Raw genomic sequence first — 18,975 nt, 5'->3', positions numbered from 1 at the left:
CCCCGCCATTATCGGCACCGCGTAGTGTTTCATTCTTAACCGGGCAGCTGCCCGACTCCCCTCCGTAGTGGCCGCAATGGACTCGCCCGTCGTTTTCAATCTCGTTCACGGCACGGCGATTATTCGCCACGCTCGCGAGACGGAACTCGTGGACGAGCAACGGCGTTGGCGCGCGTCGCGTGGTGAACGGTGGAAAAATCGCGTGGTGTCGGACGGACGGCCGAGAAATACGTCGCGGGAGCATCGTGCCGCCATCGCGAGCCAGTGTCTTTCCGCGCGCGCGGTGTTGTTTTGGGTTCGGCCATTTTTGTGGGGAAGGTTAGGGAGAGACCGGAGTGCGCGCTGAAGCGACGTTCGGTGAGCCGCGTCATCGTGTGTGTGTCCCCGTCAACGGGGATCCGTCGAGGATTCTTGATCCGTCGGTGACAAAACGGTAATCGGAGGCGCGATCGCGCGACCCCGGGTCCACTCGACTCCCCCGCGGGAAGTCTCCTCTTTGTCAGCCATGTGCATTGCGGCGCATCGTTCAAAACGTCCTCGCACCCCCGTGGCAGTCGGCCAATAAGGGGCCGAGCGCCCGAGCCACGTGACCGAGGCTGGCCAATCGGCGCGGCGGGATTTGAAATCTTTTGGTCTTTGTTCACGGGCCAGCTCGTGTCAACCAACGTTGCCTCAGTTCCGTCAAGGGGGACCCGTGTCGGTGTACGGTTTATACATGGTCGCTGCGCCGAAAATTTTCGACTGCGACTCGCCGCCGTAAATATATGTGTGAAAGTGCTGCCGGACGCGGACAAGACAGTGCGATTCGGAAAACGTTGGACACGCAGTATCGATATACGGTAGGTCTGGCGCCATTATATCGCGCGCCGCGTAAATATTGCTCTGTGAAAAAGTGTTGTTGCCCGTGTGTCTCGCCTTGTCTCGTCCCGTTCCATCCATCCGTCCCGTCTCGTCTCGTCTCTCGCAGGCTCTCGATCGCGCGCGCGCGCGCTCCTTCTCGCTCCTCTGTCTGTTCTGTCAGAAGAAATGAGATGTATCGAATGAGCCGGACACGACGAGCGAGATCGACAATGTTGTTTTTTTCTCCTTTTCTCGCCCACCCGTTTGCGTCGTCTCTCTTTGTCTCTCTCTCTCTCTTTCTCCTTTCGATCTATGCGCGACTCGGTTTTGGGTGAACGTTCTTCTCACGCGCGAGATCGGAGGAAAAATAATCGCCTCCGCTCCTCTCGCCCCGCGTTTGTCGCCGGCACTCCGGCTTGGTCGATCCGCGGTTATTTTCGCGACGGCGCTGAATTTTCGCGGCCGCCGCGATCATAATCGCGCCTCGCGTCGTCGCGACGGACGATACGCCGGCACGGCTGCCGTCGGCTAGAAGCATAAACAAATCGGCCGCCTCGTCTTTCTTGTGTTAAAATCACGCTCGCGGCGTGAATGAGCGATCCACGGGCGCGGGAATACGGCGCCGTAAAGTTTCGGCGGGAAGAGCGAGTGCGTTATATGGGGGAGAGGGAGAGGGAGAGAGATAGAGATAGAGAGAGAATCTCTATTATGCGCTCCAGGATTGCATTCTCTAGAACCAAAAGCCAACCATATTTCTACGTAAAACTGTTACCGGAGTAATATAAGTACGGTAAAAGGAAAAAAGATGTGAAATTAATAGAAAAGTAAAGTTAGATATTAAGAAAAATAAGAGAGAGAGAGAGAGAGAGAGAGAGAGAAGGGCTGCGTTTGCTCTGGCGCTCGCAAGCATCATTTTCCTTGTTTTTTAATATTTAATGACCATCAAGGATGAAATGATTAGACTCAAAGTGCAAAAGCGAACGCGTCCAGAAAGAAAGATAGATAGAGAGAGGGAGAGAGAGAAAGTGTTGAGGGTCGCCTACAATAAATCTATTCTTTTTAGCTGAACTTCTTGGACGTTTATGTTTCTTCTTTTCTATTCACTTTGAAGAAGAAAAAGAAAAGAGATGAACGGTACAAGAAGTTCAACTGAAAAGAACAGGCCTTATGTGGGAATAATGGTGTACAGTAAGTTGTAAGGCGTAAAAGACCAAACGACCAATCTCACAATTGAATGTGAGAAAAGTAAATTTATGATTGTTAATTTCTTATTACAGCTTATTACTTCGATTATAGGCAGCCCAGTTATCAACCGCGAGAATGCCCGAAAAACAACAGTATGTCACAAAACAGAATACACGCGATTAGATCTGTTCGCGTTGCTTGCACTTTTTGCAGTTAGACTCTTCTGTTTTTTTTTCAGCGCTCGAATATACGTTTATCTCGTTAAAAATGCAAAAATTTTGGAGAATATCAAGCAACACGAACAAACCAATTTGACGGATGTACGGGGAATGCATACGCAATAAAAACGGCATGAGATATGTACGTGATGCGTGAATGTGTGCGTCCGCATGTGCGTGAGAATGCATTGAAGGTGTGTGGTTAAAAGAGAGGGGCCGCGGAGGGAGGGGAGAAAGAAAGCGTTATGCACTCCGTGACACAGAGTTCCCTTGAGCGGCGAATGGAGATGGGTAAACGGATACACGCGCGTAGGTCCAGTAAGTTACAGACAATGAGAAGTAAGTGCGAGTAACCGTGAGAGAGAGAGAGAGAGAGGTGATATGCAAATATTCCAAGGGGAAAGGAAGAGTGATGCATGCGCGGGTGGGAAAGGGAATCAACGATCGCCTTCCTTAAAATTACGAGCGGCTTAAAATCCTTCCGTTTTGTCGAAAGTTTCCCGAAATTTCCAGAACTTTCTATCATAAAGCGAATGCTCCAAATTTCTAAAATATCTCGAAAGCAATGCATTTTTGACAAAAATGTTTCAAATAAAAGTTGTAGGGTCATCAGATGAGCTACTTTTTTTCTATAGAATACGAATCTGCATTAAAACAAGTTTTTCCATCCGAAAATAATTAATCTGAATTTTATTGAGCTCAAAATGGACTCTCAAAATCTATTTAGTTTATCCGATGACCCTCTTCAAAATCTTACAATTTTTATTTGAAATTTTTTTTGCCAATTTATTTGATATCTAAATTAAAATAGCCTAATATTCCGGCTCAAGTCGAGTACGGAATTCATAAAAATCCCAAGTGACTATCTATGGAGTATTTTAAATGTGATCCTTCGATTAGTAACATTAGTTTTTTAGTATCATTTTTTCAATATAGCTCGTATTCTTGTGAGGATTGTAAATTTTAGAGATTAGGATTCGACCAATCAGATAATTTATTTTAATCTTGTGCTTTACTTGGGAGTTATTTCAGATTACTGCGCACAATTTCGAAAATTAATGCGCAGACCTTTGGTGATAACAAATTAAAAACATTTAGAATTGAAGATCCGAAAATTTTCAGGTTTGTCTTTTTTTTCTATAAAAATACACACTGAAAAAAATTTCTGGTTGAAAATGGACGAATTTCTAGTTAAATTTATTAGAATTCTAGTTGAGATAACTGAAATTCTGGTTGATATAATATTTCTGGTAAAATCTACTAGAATTCTTATTTTTATTATAATTATATTAATCAGAATTCTAGTTATTTCAACTAGAATTCTAATAAACTTAACCAAAAATTCTGATTCGTCCATTTCTACCAGAATTACTATTTAATCCAACCAGACCATTTTTCTCTCTCAGTGTAGTCATATTATATTAATAATATGACTAATTATATTAATCCCGAAACACAGTCAATGTAATAATTTAAAAAAATTAGTTTTAAAAATAGATTACTCACGGTCGAATATGAGAAGAATAATCGATTATGATTGTTAGAGTTAAGACTTATTACATGTATTGTTTTTCGGGACTAAAAAAATATTACAATTGCAAATATTTTTTGTCGTACGTATTCTATTTCTTCCTTTCCACTGCTCGATGTCAAATCGATTGGCTGGGAGGGGGAGAGATTTTAGAGACAAAAGGTTTGTTTTTTATGTGTTCGATATCTAATAAAACTGCGGTTTTCGATTTTGCGAAAAAATTTTCTTCCGTGAGACTTTCAGATTTGTTTTTTATCGCTGCACTAAAATTTTATTTCTCACGTTTTCCAGTAGATTTTCGTCAAAATAATGACAAATAACGTCAGCTTGTTTGCTGGGAAGCGAGATGAAAAATTCTAATGCAGTCCAGTGCAGCAATAAAAAAATTAAGAAACAAGCTTAAAGATTTCGTGGAAGAAATTTTTTTTCCGCAAAACCGGAAACTGCGGATTCGTCGACTCAACACGCGTGAGTTTTCCAATTTCCGTTCACTTCACGGCTCTCTTTGTAGCCTCTTGCTATGTACGCAGTATCGTGACGTTTCCCGCGTAATTATTATCCAAAGCTGGCGACAGCGTCGTTGGTCAATCCTTGTCGCCGAAACCGCCAACGGCAGTATCGATTTCCATTGATAGCCACGAATAGTAATTTCGCGAGGATCGCGAACGTTAATTGGCTGTCAGAATAACGTCGCCGAATTTAAATTTGACTCCTCCATTCCTTCTTACCGTTCGTCTTTTGTTATCCATTTTTTTTCCAAGGATACCCATGGAGTCAAAGTCTTGCAAGTTTTCCATTTACAGTGTTCGTTTGGGAAAAGTTTGACAAATGAAAAATTATTTCGATTTCCGAAATGCCAGAGAACAAGGGAAGCAACAAAATACCGAATACGAATATAGCCTGCGGGCAAGGACGGAAAAGGACGAAGGGCTGCGGCGGGGAACGAGGGAGGGAAAGGCAGCCCCTCCGAGCGCTTTCCAGCCGCATGCCACCGGGAAAGCTATTGACCGTGAGAACCTTCCGGGAAACCCCCGTCACCCCCGAATCCCTTCTGGCCTCTTCTCTTCTCGCCATATGCCCACCGCAGGAAGCGGCCACGGTCCTGCAGGTATAGCCGAAATTCTCATTCTTCCCTCTATACCTTTTCTCGCCATGTCCCGTTCGTGTTCTCGAATAATTATTTCTGCGTGTCTCTTCGGAAGAAATAAAGAAACGAAGGCGAAAAAAGGAGTTCAGAACACGGATAAATATAACGGAACATCTCTTTCTCTTTTATTCTCTGTCTTATTTTATTTTCCATTCTCAATTTTTATTTTTATTTTTATCTTTTTATTTTTTTTCATTGTACGTCATTTTTTTCTTTTCATAGTCAATTATTTTGTACTCACGATCAAAGTCTGCGTTCAGCGGATTCAACAGTTGAGTGAGCGCTCGCTGTTATTGGTGTATTCTTTTAGATCATTCAATCAGCATTTCAGATCTGGAAGAATACATCAATAGCAGCGAGCACTCACTCAACTATTGAGTCTGCTGAACGCAGCCATTATTATTTTGTATTTTTTTAAATATTCTTAGAGGTCCTGTCCTAGAAACATAATAAATGCTTTTATTTATCTATCTTATTTTATTTTTGATAAATTCATTGTTTTTTGTAACTAATTTTAGTTTTTGTAATTATTCTCTCTCTGTATCGTCTTTGCTTTAATTTATTTTTTCTTAGAGGGCACAGCTTTAGAATGTAAAAACTATCTATCTTCTCTCTTTCTTTCTCTTCTCTAGATGAATTTTTTTCTTCATTTACCGTTCACGAGATGCACTCGTGGTAAAAAAGATGGCCGGTGAAGAGGAAATTATTATCTGCGGGCACATGGGAGTAATACGCTTCCTCTGACTTCCTCCAATATCGGTGCAACAAGGGATTTGTAGTGTTAGCCGTGTTATAAGTTTTTTTAATACTCTCGCTGAGAAACTTGCCGAAGTCATAGTAAATTTTGTCATAGTACATTTTCATAACGATTTATCAGGTCTTTTTTTTTTTTTTTTTTTTCTAACAACCGTACTAAAACCTGTATGGTGCTGTGACCTTCCTTTGCAGGTCGAAAATCCATTCAAAGAAATAAGAAGAACCTTTTGTAGTCTTTTGTCCAGCCTAAGTTTTTTTATTGTTCTAGTAAAAAAAAAACTTCGACAACAAAATTACAAATTGCTTACTTTAAAAAAAACATTTATGATTACTTTTCATCTCTATTGTATTATTAAATAGATTTTTAATTCACATGTTAAAACCTTTAACAATAAAAACTGACATTTGAGCAGAAATGAGAATTTGAGGGTAAAATTTTTCTTGTGCTTGAAAAGATTGCAGACCCAGATTATAATGGATAAAAGTAAACACTCTTCGTATTTAAAGTAAAATAAGTATATGTGTGATACTTATCAAAAGCAAGGAGGAAAGTTCTAATGCACAGTCCAATATATAGTAATAAAAAACAAACCTATCGTTATACAATTAAACAGCCTAGTAATATGGTAGATTAGTAGTGTTTAAGATAACACGGTAATTTTGGACATTTTTACGATAATTACGTGCCGATCAGTCACGCATTCCCGGTCTGTATAATTGAAAAAAAAAAACAGCACCTTCGTTGCGGAGTATATAATTTTAGTGATTTTACTGCGTCGCATAGCTTTCCATTTGCTTCTGCGTCACCGAAAGATTAATCCTGACGAATCGCAGTTGCTTGCATCGTTATAATTACAATTCACCGAGAATTGTTTCCAGAAAAGTGCCGCTCTGCAAGAAGCAAATTCTCCTTTTTCATAATTTTAGCACACTTGGAAGATTCTTGAAAGTTGCATGTGACGAGTCCGAAAATTTGATGAGATTCTAATTTAAATCCCGACTGGTCTCATCCACCTTTTAAGTTTAAGTAGATAAATCTGTAGATCTGTAGATAAATGGCTGCATCTAAATACGCCGGTGTAATTATTGGTTTTGCTACACAAATATCTATTCGCGGTGCGCGTTATAAATGATTTATGGAATAGAAAGTCATCGCGCGCGGCGAGAGAGAAGGCGATCGTTGATAAAGCGCAGCGGAAGAAGCGCATTTCGATTCGGGGGCATCCGCGGCCGACGGAGGTAGGGCCCCTCGGCTCTCTTTCATTCGCGAAACGTATTTGCGAAACAATCGGCAATTCTCGCGTCGTTAGCCGTAGCCTCGCTCGCGTAACGGCACGGCACGGCGCGGCTCGGGGTTAACGCGCCATTGTGCTTTCGTGCTTTCGCTGTTGTACTGCGAGTCTTTTATTTTAGCGATGACGCGAGCGAGAACGCGGAATGGAAACACTCGCCGCGGCCACTTTCGCGGCGCGAGCCTCAGAAAATCTAACGCGATCAGCCCAATTCTCTATTCACAGCCGTGTTTCCCGAGGTAGAACACGGAAGTCGTGGTGATATAAGGATCGTTATGATTTTATTTGTCACTTATTACTTAAAACAATTAAATTGGCTGCATTCAGCGTGATTCGGATTCTATGATTGGCTTATACATTTAGATCCGGTGAGAAACTAAAGCCAATCGTATTAAAAAATTTTACAGCGAATCTGCTTTCTTTATAACTGAATTCAGAATTGAGATCATAGACGTCGTCATGATTACATTTGTTATTTATAACAATTATAATGGCTGCGTTCAGTAGAAAAAACAGCTTTATAATAACTGTCGCAAAGTACTTTAATATGATTGGTTTTATTTTATTTAAGATACTTTATGATTAGTTTGTATTTAGATCCAATGAGTAATTAAAAGCAAGACCAATCATATCAAAGAATTTTGCAACAGCTGCAAAGCTGCTTTTTCTGCTAAACACAGTTATTGACGTTATAAAACGTATTATGATTTAATTTGTCACTTACAAATAGACCGAAATTGTTATCGAAATTGAAAATGAACGCTCATTACGTGTCAGACGGTTTCGACTGAAACCATACAGCTCTTCTTTATAAATATTAATTTTGATATGTGTAATTATTTCAATAATTAAATTATGAAGAAGAAGTACTTATATTCTTTGACCAAAATTGACACACAACCGAAACTTCGGTTTTCGATTTCGGCCAAAATTTAATTATTGTTTCGATAAATTATGATATTTATACAGAAAAAATATACGAATTTGGGCATGTCTATACATATGGCTTTTATAAGATTCCTGTTTTTTAATTTTGGTTTCGGTTTCAGTTGAAGGTGACATGTAGCCGAGTGTTTCGGTTCAGTTTCAGCAAAAGTTTCGATCGGATTCTACTTATAAATGATAAATGAAGTCATGATGACGTCCTATGGTATCATAACTCTGTTCCCTGGGTTCTTGCACTGAATACGTGCCTGCGATTTGCGGTACAATTAGCAGCACGTTTTTATTTGTGTGAAAACGTTACGTAATTTATATTCGTGGGAAAGAATGATAATCTTAGAATAATGCAACGTTTTCCATGAAACTCATTGCACACTTTTGAAATTTCACAATTTTATCGACAGAAATTATTCATGACACAATCGACTGATCTTATTCCGTCGAATTGCTCATTTTAAAACGCGCCAGAAATATATATTGTAATTTCTGTACGTTGAGGATACATTGAGAAACGCGTTCCATTGTAAAAGGCGTGTATATGTTTAGTTTCGTGGTAACGTGCGAAATTTTGCAAGATCTCGAGGGGAACCCCGGCGATTGGCTCATCCGCCTAGCCAGTGAAAGCAAAAAGTTCTCCAAGTCTAGTATCTATCGAATTAGTAGAAGACACGGGATTAGTAAACACACCGTGGAGATCGACGTTAAACCGAAGAGAAAGACGTCCGTTTCAGGTGCGCGATTACACGGTCTTTCGTAATCGAGTTGGGAAAGTATCATTAATGCATAAATCTCCCCTTAATCTCAATACTCCCGTTTACGTTTAAGAGGCCGAGAGACCGCCAATGTCTGCCGGCTTACATCCCACGGATATGCTTAGTCCATAGGAAAATGAAATCGAAGTAATCGCGTGTACAGTTCGAGGCGCGCTGCGATAATCTCGTTTAGCTGCGGTAAGTATGTTATTGGAAGTCGACGGTGCGCCGATCTAGAAAGGGATAGCTCGCCGCTCCTTTCTAAATCATACAACTCGAGCTTATGAGCGCGAACAGCCGAAAAAGTATCTCGTGGACACAATAAGTTGTGTCAGTATTTGGACATGGCTTTAATAAAACGTGCAAATGTTGTTTGTTACTCCTGATAACTATATGTGATGAGCAAATTGCACGGAAAGAACGATTTTGCTGAAGTATCTAAAAATTTAGCTAGATACGGATCTGAATATTTTTGTTGAATCATCAAAATGATTATGTAAGAACTTCAAGTGTGATGAGTAAAGCTAATATTTCATTTCATCCTACGACAAATTTTTTAAGTATATTAATTAGCTATAAAATAGAGAAATTCTCTACCTTGTAACCCCAATCAACATTACTTGAAAAATTGTTATATAAAAAATAGAATATTACTCTAAATTTTTTTTTGAGCGGAATATCACTCTAAGGAATGAAAATTGAACCAGTCTTGAAAAAGAGTGGCTCAATTTTCAATCTTAAAAGTCCGTATTCGTATTTGATTCACGATTGATCCTCATTTCAGGCGAGCTAGATTTGAATCAAAGTTTGAACCAACTCAGCTTATTAAATCGTAGCTTGAGAAGCGTTTTTCAAGTGAAAGACTGATTCAAATCTAGCTTAAATCGGATCTCAGGTTGTCACGACTATGAATACGACCCTAAGAGTGAGATTTTCTTCTTCAGAGTGATAATTCACTCTAAGCTAACCTGATGTTTCACTCGATGAGCTTCACCATGACATCATCATAAATCTCTTTAGCAAGTTAAATCTAACCATAAGTTAACCAGAAAATGAAATCCCGAATCTAAAGATTTTAGAGAATAGTCTAATGCTGCAAAAAATTTTGAACAACTCGTGAATGTTCTACATAATTATTTTTAATTGTTTGATAATTTATGATATTTATACATAACACATTTAGCTTCAATTTACTGTGTTTCAAATAATCGCACAGTTTACTTGAATTGGAAGTTGCAAAATTCACACAAAAATATTAGACGTCAAGGTTCACTTTGACCAAATATAGTCTTTTTCGCTTATTTTTATATTGAACATTTCTTGGTCGATTTTTACTTAACATAATTATTTTAAAGGTCCAATAGAATTATTTTTAAATCTGTATCTATCCAGATAACATTTATGTTGCATAAGATATCTAAAAGACGTCTTTTAAATGTCCCATGTTAAATGTCCAATGTTTAAAAGATGACTAAAAAGATGACGTTTTGTAGATTTTATGTAACATGCATGTTATCTGAGTAGTTAAACTTTTAGACATTTCAACAAAACCATTTTTTCCGTGTGAGAATGAAAGAAAAGAGAGAGCAAAGGAAGGAGGCGGGCATGCGGAGCAAGTTTTTACAGCGTGCACGTTTTTTGTTAAAAACGTACGAATGGCACGTTTTAAAAAATAATGCGCGTCTAAGGAACGTTTTTTTGAACACTACCGGTGCCGTGAGTCATCGTACGTGAGACTCCATGAACTATGTGCGTTCGTCGCCTCGACGCGACGTGACATGATCGCGACGTCAACAACAAGAGTTTTTCGCGCCAATTCCGCGCGGCCACGTGCGTACGATGCCACGCGTTGTACGTCGATGCGACGTGCGCACAGACACGTCATTGTGCATGCCAGTCGCTCTGTCCCATTTAAATGATACATATATCAATATTAATCCATCGAGAACGATGTCGTGACCGATGGAAATAAATGATTTCAGTAGCGTGCCGCCTTCGAATTAGCCGTGAAATTAAAACCTTTATCGTGCATATCAAAACGTTTTCAAATTAACACTTTTAGCAGAATAAAAAACTTCCGTCACAGACTAAAAAAAAGATGAAATTATTTATTAAATCGCAAACATATTTTTCATTGCATAAAATTTTCAATTATAATTTCTACGAGTTTTTTTTTATAATTAAAACTATTTATATGTATTTAACACGTTTCATGTCTATATGAATTGTCGTTCGATAATGAGAGCAATTATTGGAAGATTTTTTCGTAGAAACAGGAGTTGTATACAAATTTGCTAAAAATGACGGATAATACAAAATCCAATATCTGCTTTCATATTTACAAAGATAGAAGCATTAATTCGCCCCTAGCGAGTGGTATTAAGGGGTAACGAGCAGCCTGCGCTGGGGAAACTAAGGGATGAAGGAATGGAGGGAGATCGGGAACAAGACAGAAAGAGAGAGGGGTAAATTTTCAAACGGGGTAACGGGGATAGGGGAGTGTTTAGGGTGCCACCCTGACGAACCTGGGCGCGGCATTGGTGCATGGTATGTGCGGGGTGCGCACTCTTGCAGCTCGCAAATACTGGGCCGGCGGTCCGGGGAGGGGAAGAAGGATACGACGAGGGTGGATGTCAGGGGGATAGGGTGAAGATACCGGGGAATGGAAGGGGACAGGAGGGATGGACGTATCAGATCGATACTCGGCGAAAAGCGCGGGCCGAACGGAGACGGCGCGGTTGTGTGTATCTACGGTTGGTCCATCGTGAGATCCGGATGTTGCGACTACGCACAATCTACGCGAATGAAATATTCGAATCAATGCCGACTGGATACTCGTTTCTACTCGTACGTGAATGAGAAAAAAGAATCTCTGTTCGTCCCAGATGCGCTGTATCGCGCTCGAAATGAGATACATAGGCGTGTGTCTTGGAAGACTTCACAATTTACGCACAAAGTTTCTCCGAACGAACGACTTTGTGCGTAAATTTCGATCAAATTTGTCACGTGATTCTTCTTCTAACTGGAATCCCTTTTGTATTCGCCTCATTTCAGCGACGTTTCCGCTGTCAGAGCTCGTCGATTGTCCGTTATTAGTTTTTAATGAGAGATAATCATGGAAAGACACATGGAGGACGGAAGGAAAAAAAATGAAATGCGGGGACAAGCGTAGGGGAAGGCGGCTCTACTATGAAGCCGTGCATATAGTAAGCCAACTGTAGTACTATGACTTAGTCACACCCACAAGCCGGTTGTGGGTTCAAGATCCTCGTACGCTCTTTCTCTCTCCTCTATCCATGTATATATACACACTTATACAGCAGCCTGCGCGTGTAATTGTAATTGTACGCGAGGCTCTCGCGTACGTAGGGAATCTATCGTCTTTGCCTAGCGTAGTGAGACACCAAGCCGCCGATTCTAGGTACTCGCTATATTTGCAACTCACGACGTTGATAAAGACGTGAGATAACGTGGGAATTTTTTAAGCGTACAGTCAGACGTAATTGCGGAGATTCTTATACAATCAGAGATGAATATTTTACGCCGCCAGCTTCTTATAAATTGATAATACATTCTATTTATAATACATTCTTGTATTTTTTTTTTATTAAAACATAAAGAGGCCGTCGAGGATGATTTATGAATTGAGAGATACAAAGGTTGATCCTTGAATCACCTCGATCGGCGGATGAGCGCGGTATTTCAGGAACAGACCTGCTTTCATTCGACGAACTCTCTCGGGAACTCTCACGTGTTCGCGTGAGCTATTATTCCTCAACAGAGCGATTCGTGGTGCCATAGACATCGATCTAAAAATTAAATCTTAGATACCTCTAATGGAGAAACATTCTATGAAAAAATGATCGATCTATGAGATGCGTGTTGATCCGAAATATGTCACGGATATCGCTAAAAAATCACGTACGCTCATTGAGATATATATGTAGGAATTCCATGATGGAAAATTTTCAGATATGCAATCATTGTAGCATAAAATTGCGTGGATGACTGCCTGCAAACACATAATACAGGCGGAGAGATAATGTAACAAAATATAATTAGACATAAAGGATATAATAAAATTTAACGTATATATATATATAAATTCTGTGAGACAATATCGTTTTATAACTCTCTCTATACATATATATAATATAGATAGACTCTTTATGGAGCTATAAAAGTACAATTTCACTTTCACGATAGACAAACTTCATATGGGGTTTCGTTATGTCGCTTTTACGAAAATGAAACTATTCCGGGAGAATAATTCGCGACGAATTGCAGTTTAATTACACATTATTTGGCAAGTTTCTAAGGACAGTCTTCTAAAGATGCTATCATTCGTCTTCTTGCAGTAGAGTGAATGGAATTGGATACCGTAAATGCGTACAGTACCGTCGGGATGGAGCAGGGATTGTCTGGGGATCCATGGGACTGTCTGTTTAGTGACAGCATCTCGGACGCCTTCCAGGGTCGTCCAGAGATGTTGCATATGGGTATTCGGCGTTGCGATAATACGAGCCAAATCGGCTGGTTTGGTCCAGGCCTTGGCTTCGATTTCGACGACGTCTTGACGGAACCCGACGAAGATCCGCTTGCCATGAATGACAAAAGCCGCAGTTCGAACAGGTAAAACGAACCCTTCGAATTTTTTATTTATAATGACCATGAAACAGAGACATTATTAGTGCTAGTAAATGTTGCTTAAAGTTAAAAAAGAAAAGAATGTGTTAATTCAGGATTTATAATATTTTACTGAGACTCGGAAATTTACGAAAGTTAAATTGAATTAAGAAAATTTCATTAAATTTTAACTAATCTTATAAAAAGTTTAAAGAGCGCATGATAAATAAAATATCGACATAATGATTATTGTATCATTTATGGAAAGCAATAACAATTGTATCGTGCATCCATGTGTGCGATTATACACATTGCCAACTTTCCATAAACGACATAGTAATCGATCAACTTTTGATGGCTTCAGCAACAGATGTCGTTTTATCTTGTTACTCATTGAATGTCAAGAAAGATAGACTGATGTTTGTGTCATTAAATGAACGGAATGTACCCTTTGTCTATCGTGTGCTCTTACTCTAACATTATGTCTGTTCGATAGCAATCTGGAAGAATTGAATCTCGACAGTGACAGCGAACTGGCTTTGACGTTGGATCCGAATTTGATACTGCCGTGTAACATGCCTATTCGCAGCCCCGCGACAAATAGTGACGCAGCGATGCTGGAAACAACGAGCGTGGAGGAGAACGCTGTTGAAAACGAAGGAGATGAGACGGAGAACGAAAGTGAGGTCGAACGAACCGAAAACGATGAAGAGAATGAAAGCGAGGAGGAAGAAGAGATCGAAGTTGAGGATAACGAGCATAATGAGACGGAGTACGAGACGGAGGAAGAAGAAACGGAAGAGGAAGAGGTAGAGGAAGACGAGGAGACGGATGATGAAGAGCAGGACATGACTCAAAAGTCACTCGCACCCTTGAATGTGGAGGTGCCGATATCGTCGTCGTCAGGCAACGTCGGCGCCAGGACGTTAACTAGTGCCAACATAGCCACCTCCTCGCCGACGATACAACTGACGAGGTTGCATCCTAAAATAAGCACCATATCAAGCACAGCCAAGGACATCAAGATGTTGCAAACTAATCCAGGTGCCCAGGCGTTGCAACAGATTCGCAAACATATGTCCTACAACAACAATGTGCACGACGTCAGTACAGGTGCGACGACGACGGTCATGATACAGGCGGCAAAGCGTGAGAAGGAGTTAACGTCAGGGAACCGTGACAACTCTTATCCGAAACCCGCGTACTCGTACTCGTGTCTCATCGCGATGGCACTGAAGAACAGCCGAACAGGATCGTTGCCAGTCTCAGAAATCTACAATTTCATGTGGTGAGTGCTCTTAAATTTATTAAACAGAAAAATACATTAGATATTTAATCAACACTTGTATAAATTACTAGATAATTAAATTAATACTTAAATAATTTTTGGGAATGATACAAGAGACAAAAATTCCGTTTCGATTTAACCATTTTTCAAATGTGCGCCCCAAATTAATATTTTGTTTATTTCTTTAAAGATTTTTGTAGCTGCAAATTACTATTTTTATCATTTTATAAGATCTAATTATGACTATTTCAAACATATCGGAACTCATTTAGTTTTGCTTTGAATAAAATAATTTCGATCAAATTTTTGGAATACCTTCTTTAATACATTTTTTTTTCAAATTTTTTTTTCTCGTGCTTTTAAAAATTGAAACTGAAATATTTACTCTGAATTTGTTTGTTAATATATTATTCATTATAGTTGGCAATGAACGTGAGTCGTAAGAAATAATGTTTTCGGGATGAACGACAAGCAACTTTTTACGTGATGAATAACGTGTCGTCCGTTTGCTTATTTTCGGCCATTTGGCCGGAAGGATAAAGCGACTGGCGAGGTCCCCTACTCTACGCTTAGGTATACGAGGGGCAAAAGTATTGTCTTTTCCCTCTTTATTCTCGGGTCGGAAAGGGAGCTAAGCGAGAAGCTGCCATTTTGTATGGGGCCCTTGGAACAACCAGGGGCACGCCGGGGTACAGTCCCCCCTAGAAATCAACGGCAGGCTTCGCTCTCTTCGTTTACCACCTGCCTTCATTTCTTGTCGTTGCAACTCCATGCTTGTAAAATCGGCCATGCTTGTAAAATAACTGTCGTTCCTTGCAGTCGTGTTTCGTTTGAATTTTTTCATCTCAAACAACGTTAAAATACGGTTAATTTCCAGATTGTCTCGTTTTTTAAAATAACGAAAAAAAGCAATATTTCTTGAAAAAATGAAATTCGCTAGAATTTTATCCGAATATTATTAGAATCCTGTTCAAATAAAAATCGATCGATCCATCAATTTTATATAAATTTAATTATCAATAAATTTAAGTGTCAATTACCAAGTAATTCTCTGACACCTAATACACGATTTCTTCTTTTTTTTTTTTATAATGAAAATTCCAATTCGCGCAAATTTCATTTCCCATTTTCCCGTTTCGTTCATGCAGCCGGCACTTCCCCTACTTCACGACTGCGCCAACTGGTTGGAAGAACTCCGTGAGGCACAATCTATCGCTGAATAAGTGTTTCGAGAAGATCGAAAAGCCGCCCGGCAATGGTAGTCAGCGAAAGGGTTGTCTCTGGGCCATCCATTCGTCGAAAGTGGCCAAGATGGACGAGGAGGTGCGGAAATGGTCGAGAAAGGATCCGAGCGCGATCAAGCGAGCCATGGTGAATCCGGAACAGCTGGAGCTCCTCGAGCGGGGTGAGATGAAATACGAGGGAGACAGGCACGACGAGGCATACGATGACGCAGAGAGCTACGCAGATTCCGAGACTGGTGGATCCGTGGTAGACGAGACCATCAACGACGATGAGAATGTTACGTATGATGAAACCAAGCAGATCGACATCGTCGACGATGATATCGTTGTGGAGCAGCTCTACGAGGACCTTGATCTCATGAATGCCACCGAGTTACTTGACACGCGACTAAACAATTTTTCTAGGCAAGAGCAGCCATTGGTGTACGAGTTCGTCTCGTGCTCGAAGCGCCAGAAAATGTTGACGGGCAACGATTTTATTTGTCAACCTGTCCAACGACAGGACGCGGCGTCGCCCCGGAAAAAAGCGCACCTTGTGGCGTTACGGCCCGGAGGCACCGCTCCTCCGGGTGCCGAATCGCTTCTCGAGGCGGATTAAATCCCTGGGATATTTATATGATCTCCTATTTAAATATATACACGCGGCCAAGTACACACACCTCCTTTTTTATTGCCAGACCATTGTAAATAATTGCGTCCTGTAACTTTTTTTACAGTTTGAGATTTTGTAAATACTTGTGTTTTATACGATGATGTACCTTTTTTATACAATGCGCTTGTATATAACTGTAATTTTTAAGTGTACAAATATCTGTACATATACAATGTACAAAGGCTATTTTTTTTTAGAACCATAATGTGGGACCATCCTGTAGGCATGTGTGCATAGAAAAGTTTTTCAAACACAAATGGTTATTTAATATTACTCTACGCATGTTCGCATATTTACAAGAAAATAGCCATAACAAACAAGAAAAATTCCGAATTGATTAAATCCGACGATAGAAGGTGCTTACCCGGGGACGACTATTGTGTATCACTAAATTAGCGCTCGCCTAACATGTCTAACGGCGCCACAACAATTTTATAATAAACATTTTTTAATGATCCATTAATCTCTCGATCTTTTTATTTGCAACTCTCGAAAAATACAGAACACAAATAATACGCGCCAGCTTCCACGTACCGTCCGCGATAGGAAATAAATTAACACGAAGCTCACGAATCGTCACTGCCAAGAATGGTCAAAGATAAAATAAGAACGTAGCGGATTAACGTGTAGATTACGTAAGGATAAGACACGCGATCTCATACCGATCTTTCGAGGACTGTAACTCATTCAGTGCTACTCCTTTATGCGTGATTATTATGTAGTTTTTTGAGAATCTTTTTTTTTTTTTATGAAATCTTATTTAGCTCGTGATGATTTTTTGTGTATTATATATATCGACTGATTGCTAATTAACAGTAGAAAATCCCTAATTTATTCTAATTTTAATTGGTATCAATTTTTTACGTTGATAATTTTAGGATTCCAAATTTACACAAGGGAATATTCGAATGCTTATAGAATATGGATGAAGTTTCGATGATAACATTTTTCATTGATATATTTTTGGATTTCAAAAATTTTCTATAAATTTTTAATAGGCGAATCTATCATAGATTCCGAAAATTTCATCTCCTATTACAACACGAAGTTTCAACGACGATTCTTCTTTTCGAATTTTTGATAAGTTCAAATAAATGAATTCATCAATTTAAAAAATTTCATTGTGAGTTTCATCTTTATTAAAATATGGACGAAATTTCAACAATAAATTATTTTTCCTTCTGATGTTAAAAAGTTCCGATAAGTTCAAATAAATAAATTTGATGTAGATTAAAAAAATTGTATCGTTGAGTTTTATTTTAAATGAACATGGATGAGATTTTAATGAGGTCTTTTTCTTTTATAATATTTTTTATGTAAAAAATGTTTAATAAATTCGAATTGGATTTGTCGTACACCACACATTTTAAGAATTTCCTCGTCGAGGTTTCATCTGGTTACGATATGGCGTAATTGTACATTGTATTTATATGTATATCGTTCGCTGCGTTCGAACGTAATTTCATTCCACGCGAGCAAGACCAAGCTCTAACGCTTACAAGGCATTTAGATAAACAAATAGGTGGTTGTGAATGAAAGAGAAAGAGAAAACGAGCGAGAGAGTGGTAGTATAAGATAGCAGCTAAATTAAAGTAGCGTAGTTTTTGTACCTGTTTGTAATATTTCTATATAGCGTTAATGAGTGTGTAACTTTCGTGTAAAAAAATACACGAAATTAATGCGTAAAAATTGTATAATGTGCAATGACTGCAACTTTGTAATAAAATATTGATAAGCGTACTTCGCGTCTCGAGTTCGTTGTTGCGTTCGTTATATTGAGTCCAATTAACAACGTGATGATCATCGATAAGCTCCTCTTTCAATTTTTTACGTATATATGCAGGTAATTAATTTATGCGATTCGATTGCATTAAATATTCCAAGTATCTTTTTCTCGTTAAATATTTAGCTTCACGATTGCGGACGGGTCCCCGGAACATCCATCCCGCTTACGTAATCTGGCGTGAAGAGAAAAAAAAGAGGAAAAGGGCGGAGAGAGAGAGAGAGAGGGGGGGGGTTGACACACCGTTCTCGCATCTGCGTGCATGCGTTTATCGATACGCAACCGCCGCGGACGCGTGTCGTCCGTATGTCGATTACATACGATCGGCGATAACCAGTTTACGCGCGTACACACCGCGTCGACGGGGCCCTCGTCTATTGAAACGGGCCGCGTGCGATTCATATTCGGTTCGCCTGGCGGAGCGAGAGAAACGAGAGAGAGAGAGAGAGCACGAGAGAGAGAGGGCCTTCCGCCAATGGAACCGGTTTCTCAGTCGAGCTCTGATCACAAAGAACTCGGCCGCGCTCACGCGAGTTCGCCACCGCACCGGGGCCCTCGGTTGCGGCCCCGACTTCGGGTCTCGTCGCCTCGACAATTTTCACTGCTCAATATTTCTATCATTGTAAATTAGTTTTAATTTCGGTTCAAGTTACTTTTTATCTTTCTATAATTCTAGGATTTCAATTAAAAAATTATATTTTGCTAATTCTAGAAAATTG

The 18,975-nt window shown here is 39.8% G+C and overlaps 1 protein-coding gene across 1 annotated transcript; it reads left to right on the top strand.

Moving 5' to 3' along the window:
• Positions 1-773: 773 nt before the first annotated feature.
• jumu (Forkhead box protein N4 jumeau) lies at positions 774-17,203 on the top strand. The gene is made up of 4 exons (XM_018501884.1): positions 774-839; positions 13,022-13,295; positions 13,786-14,577; positions 15,726-17,203. Exons 2-4 carry the CDS (start codon positions 13,030-13,032, stop codon positions 16,417-16,419), a joined length of 1,752 nt encoding a protein of 583 aa, XP_018357386.1. The 5' UTR covers positions 774-839; positions 13,022-13,029; the 3' UTR covers positions 16,420-17,203.
• The last annotated feature ends 1,772 nt before the right edge of the window (positions 17,204-18,975 follow it).

The sequence above is a fragment of the Trachymyrmex cornetzi genome, unplaced genomic scaffold (genome assembly GCF_001594075.2).
Source record: "Trachymyrmex cornetzi isolate Tcor2-1 unplaced genomic scaffold, Tcor1.1 scaffold1435, whole genome shotgun sequence".
In the NCBI taxonomy this organism is placed as follows: Eukaryota; Metazoa; Arthropoda; class Insecta; order Hymenoptera; family Formicidae; genus Trachymyrmex; species Trachymyrmex cornetzi.
This window is presented reverse-complemented; position numbering and strand designations above follow the sequence as displayed.

Coding starts and splice junctions, on each gene's coding strand:
- jumu (XM_018501884.1), top strand. CDS start 13,030: ATGGAATTGGATACCGTAAATGCGTACAGTACCGTCGGGATGGAGCAG. Junction 13,296..13,785: donor AAAAGCCGCAGTTCGAACAG/GTAAAACGAACC, acceptor TCTGTTCGATAG/CAATCTGGAAGAATTGAATC. Junction 14,578..15,725: donor GAAATCTACAATTTCATGTG/GTGAGTGCTCTT, acceptor TCGTTCATGCAG/CCGGCACTTCCCCTACTTCA.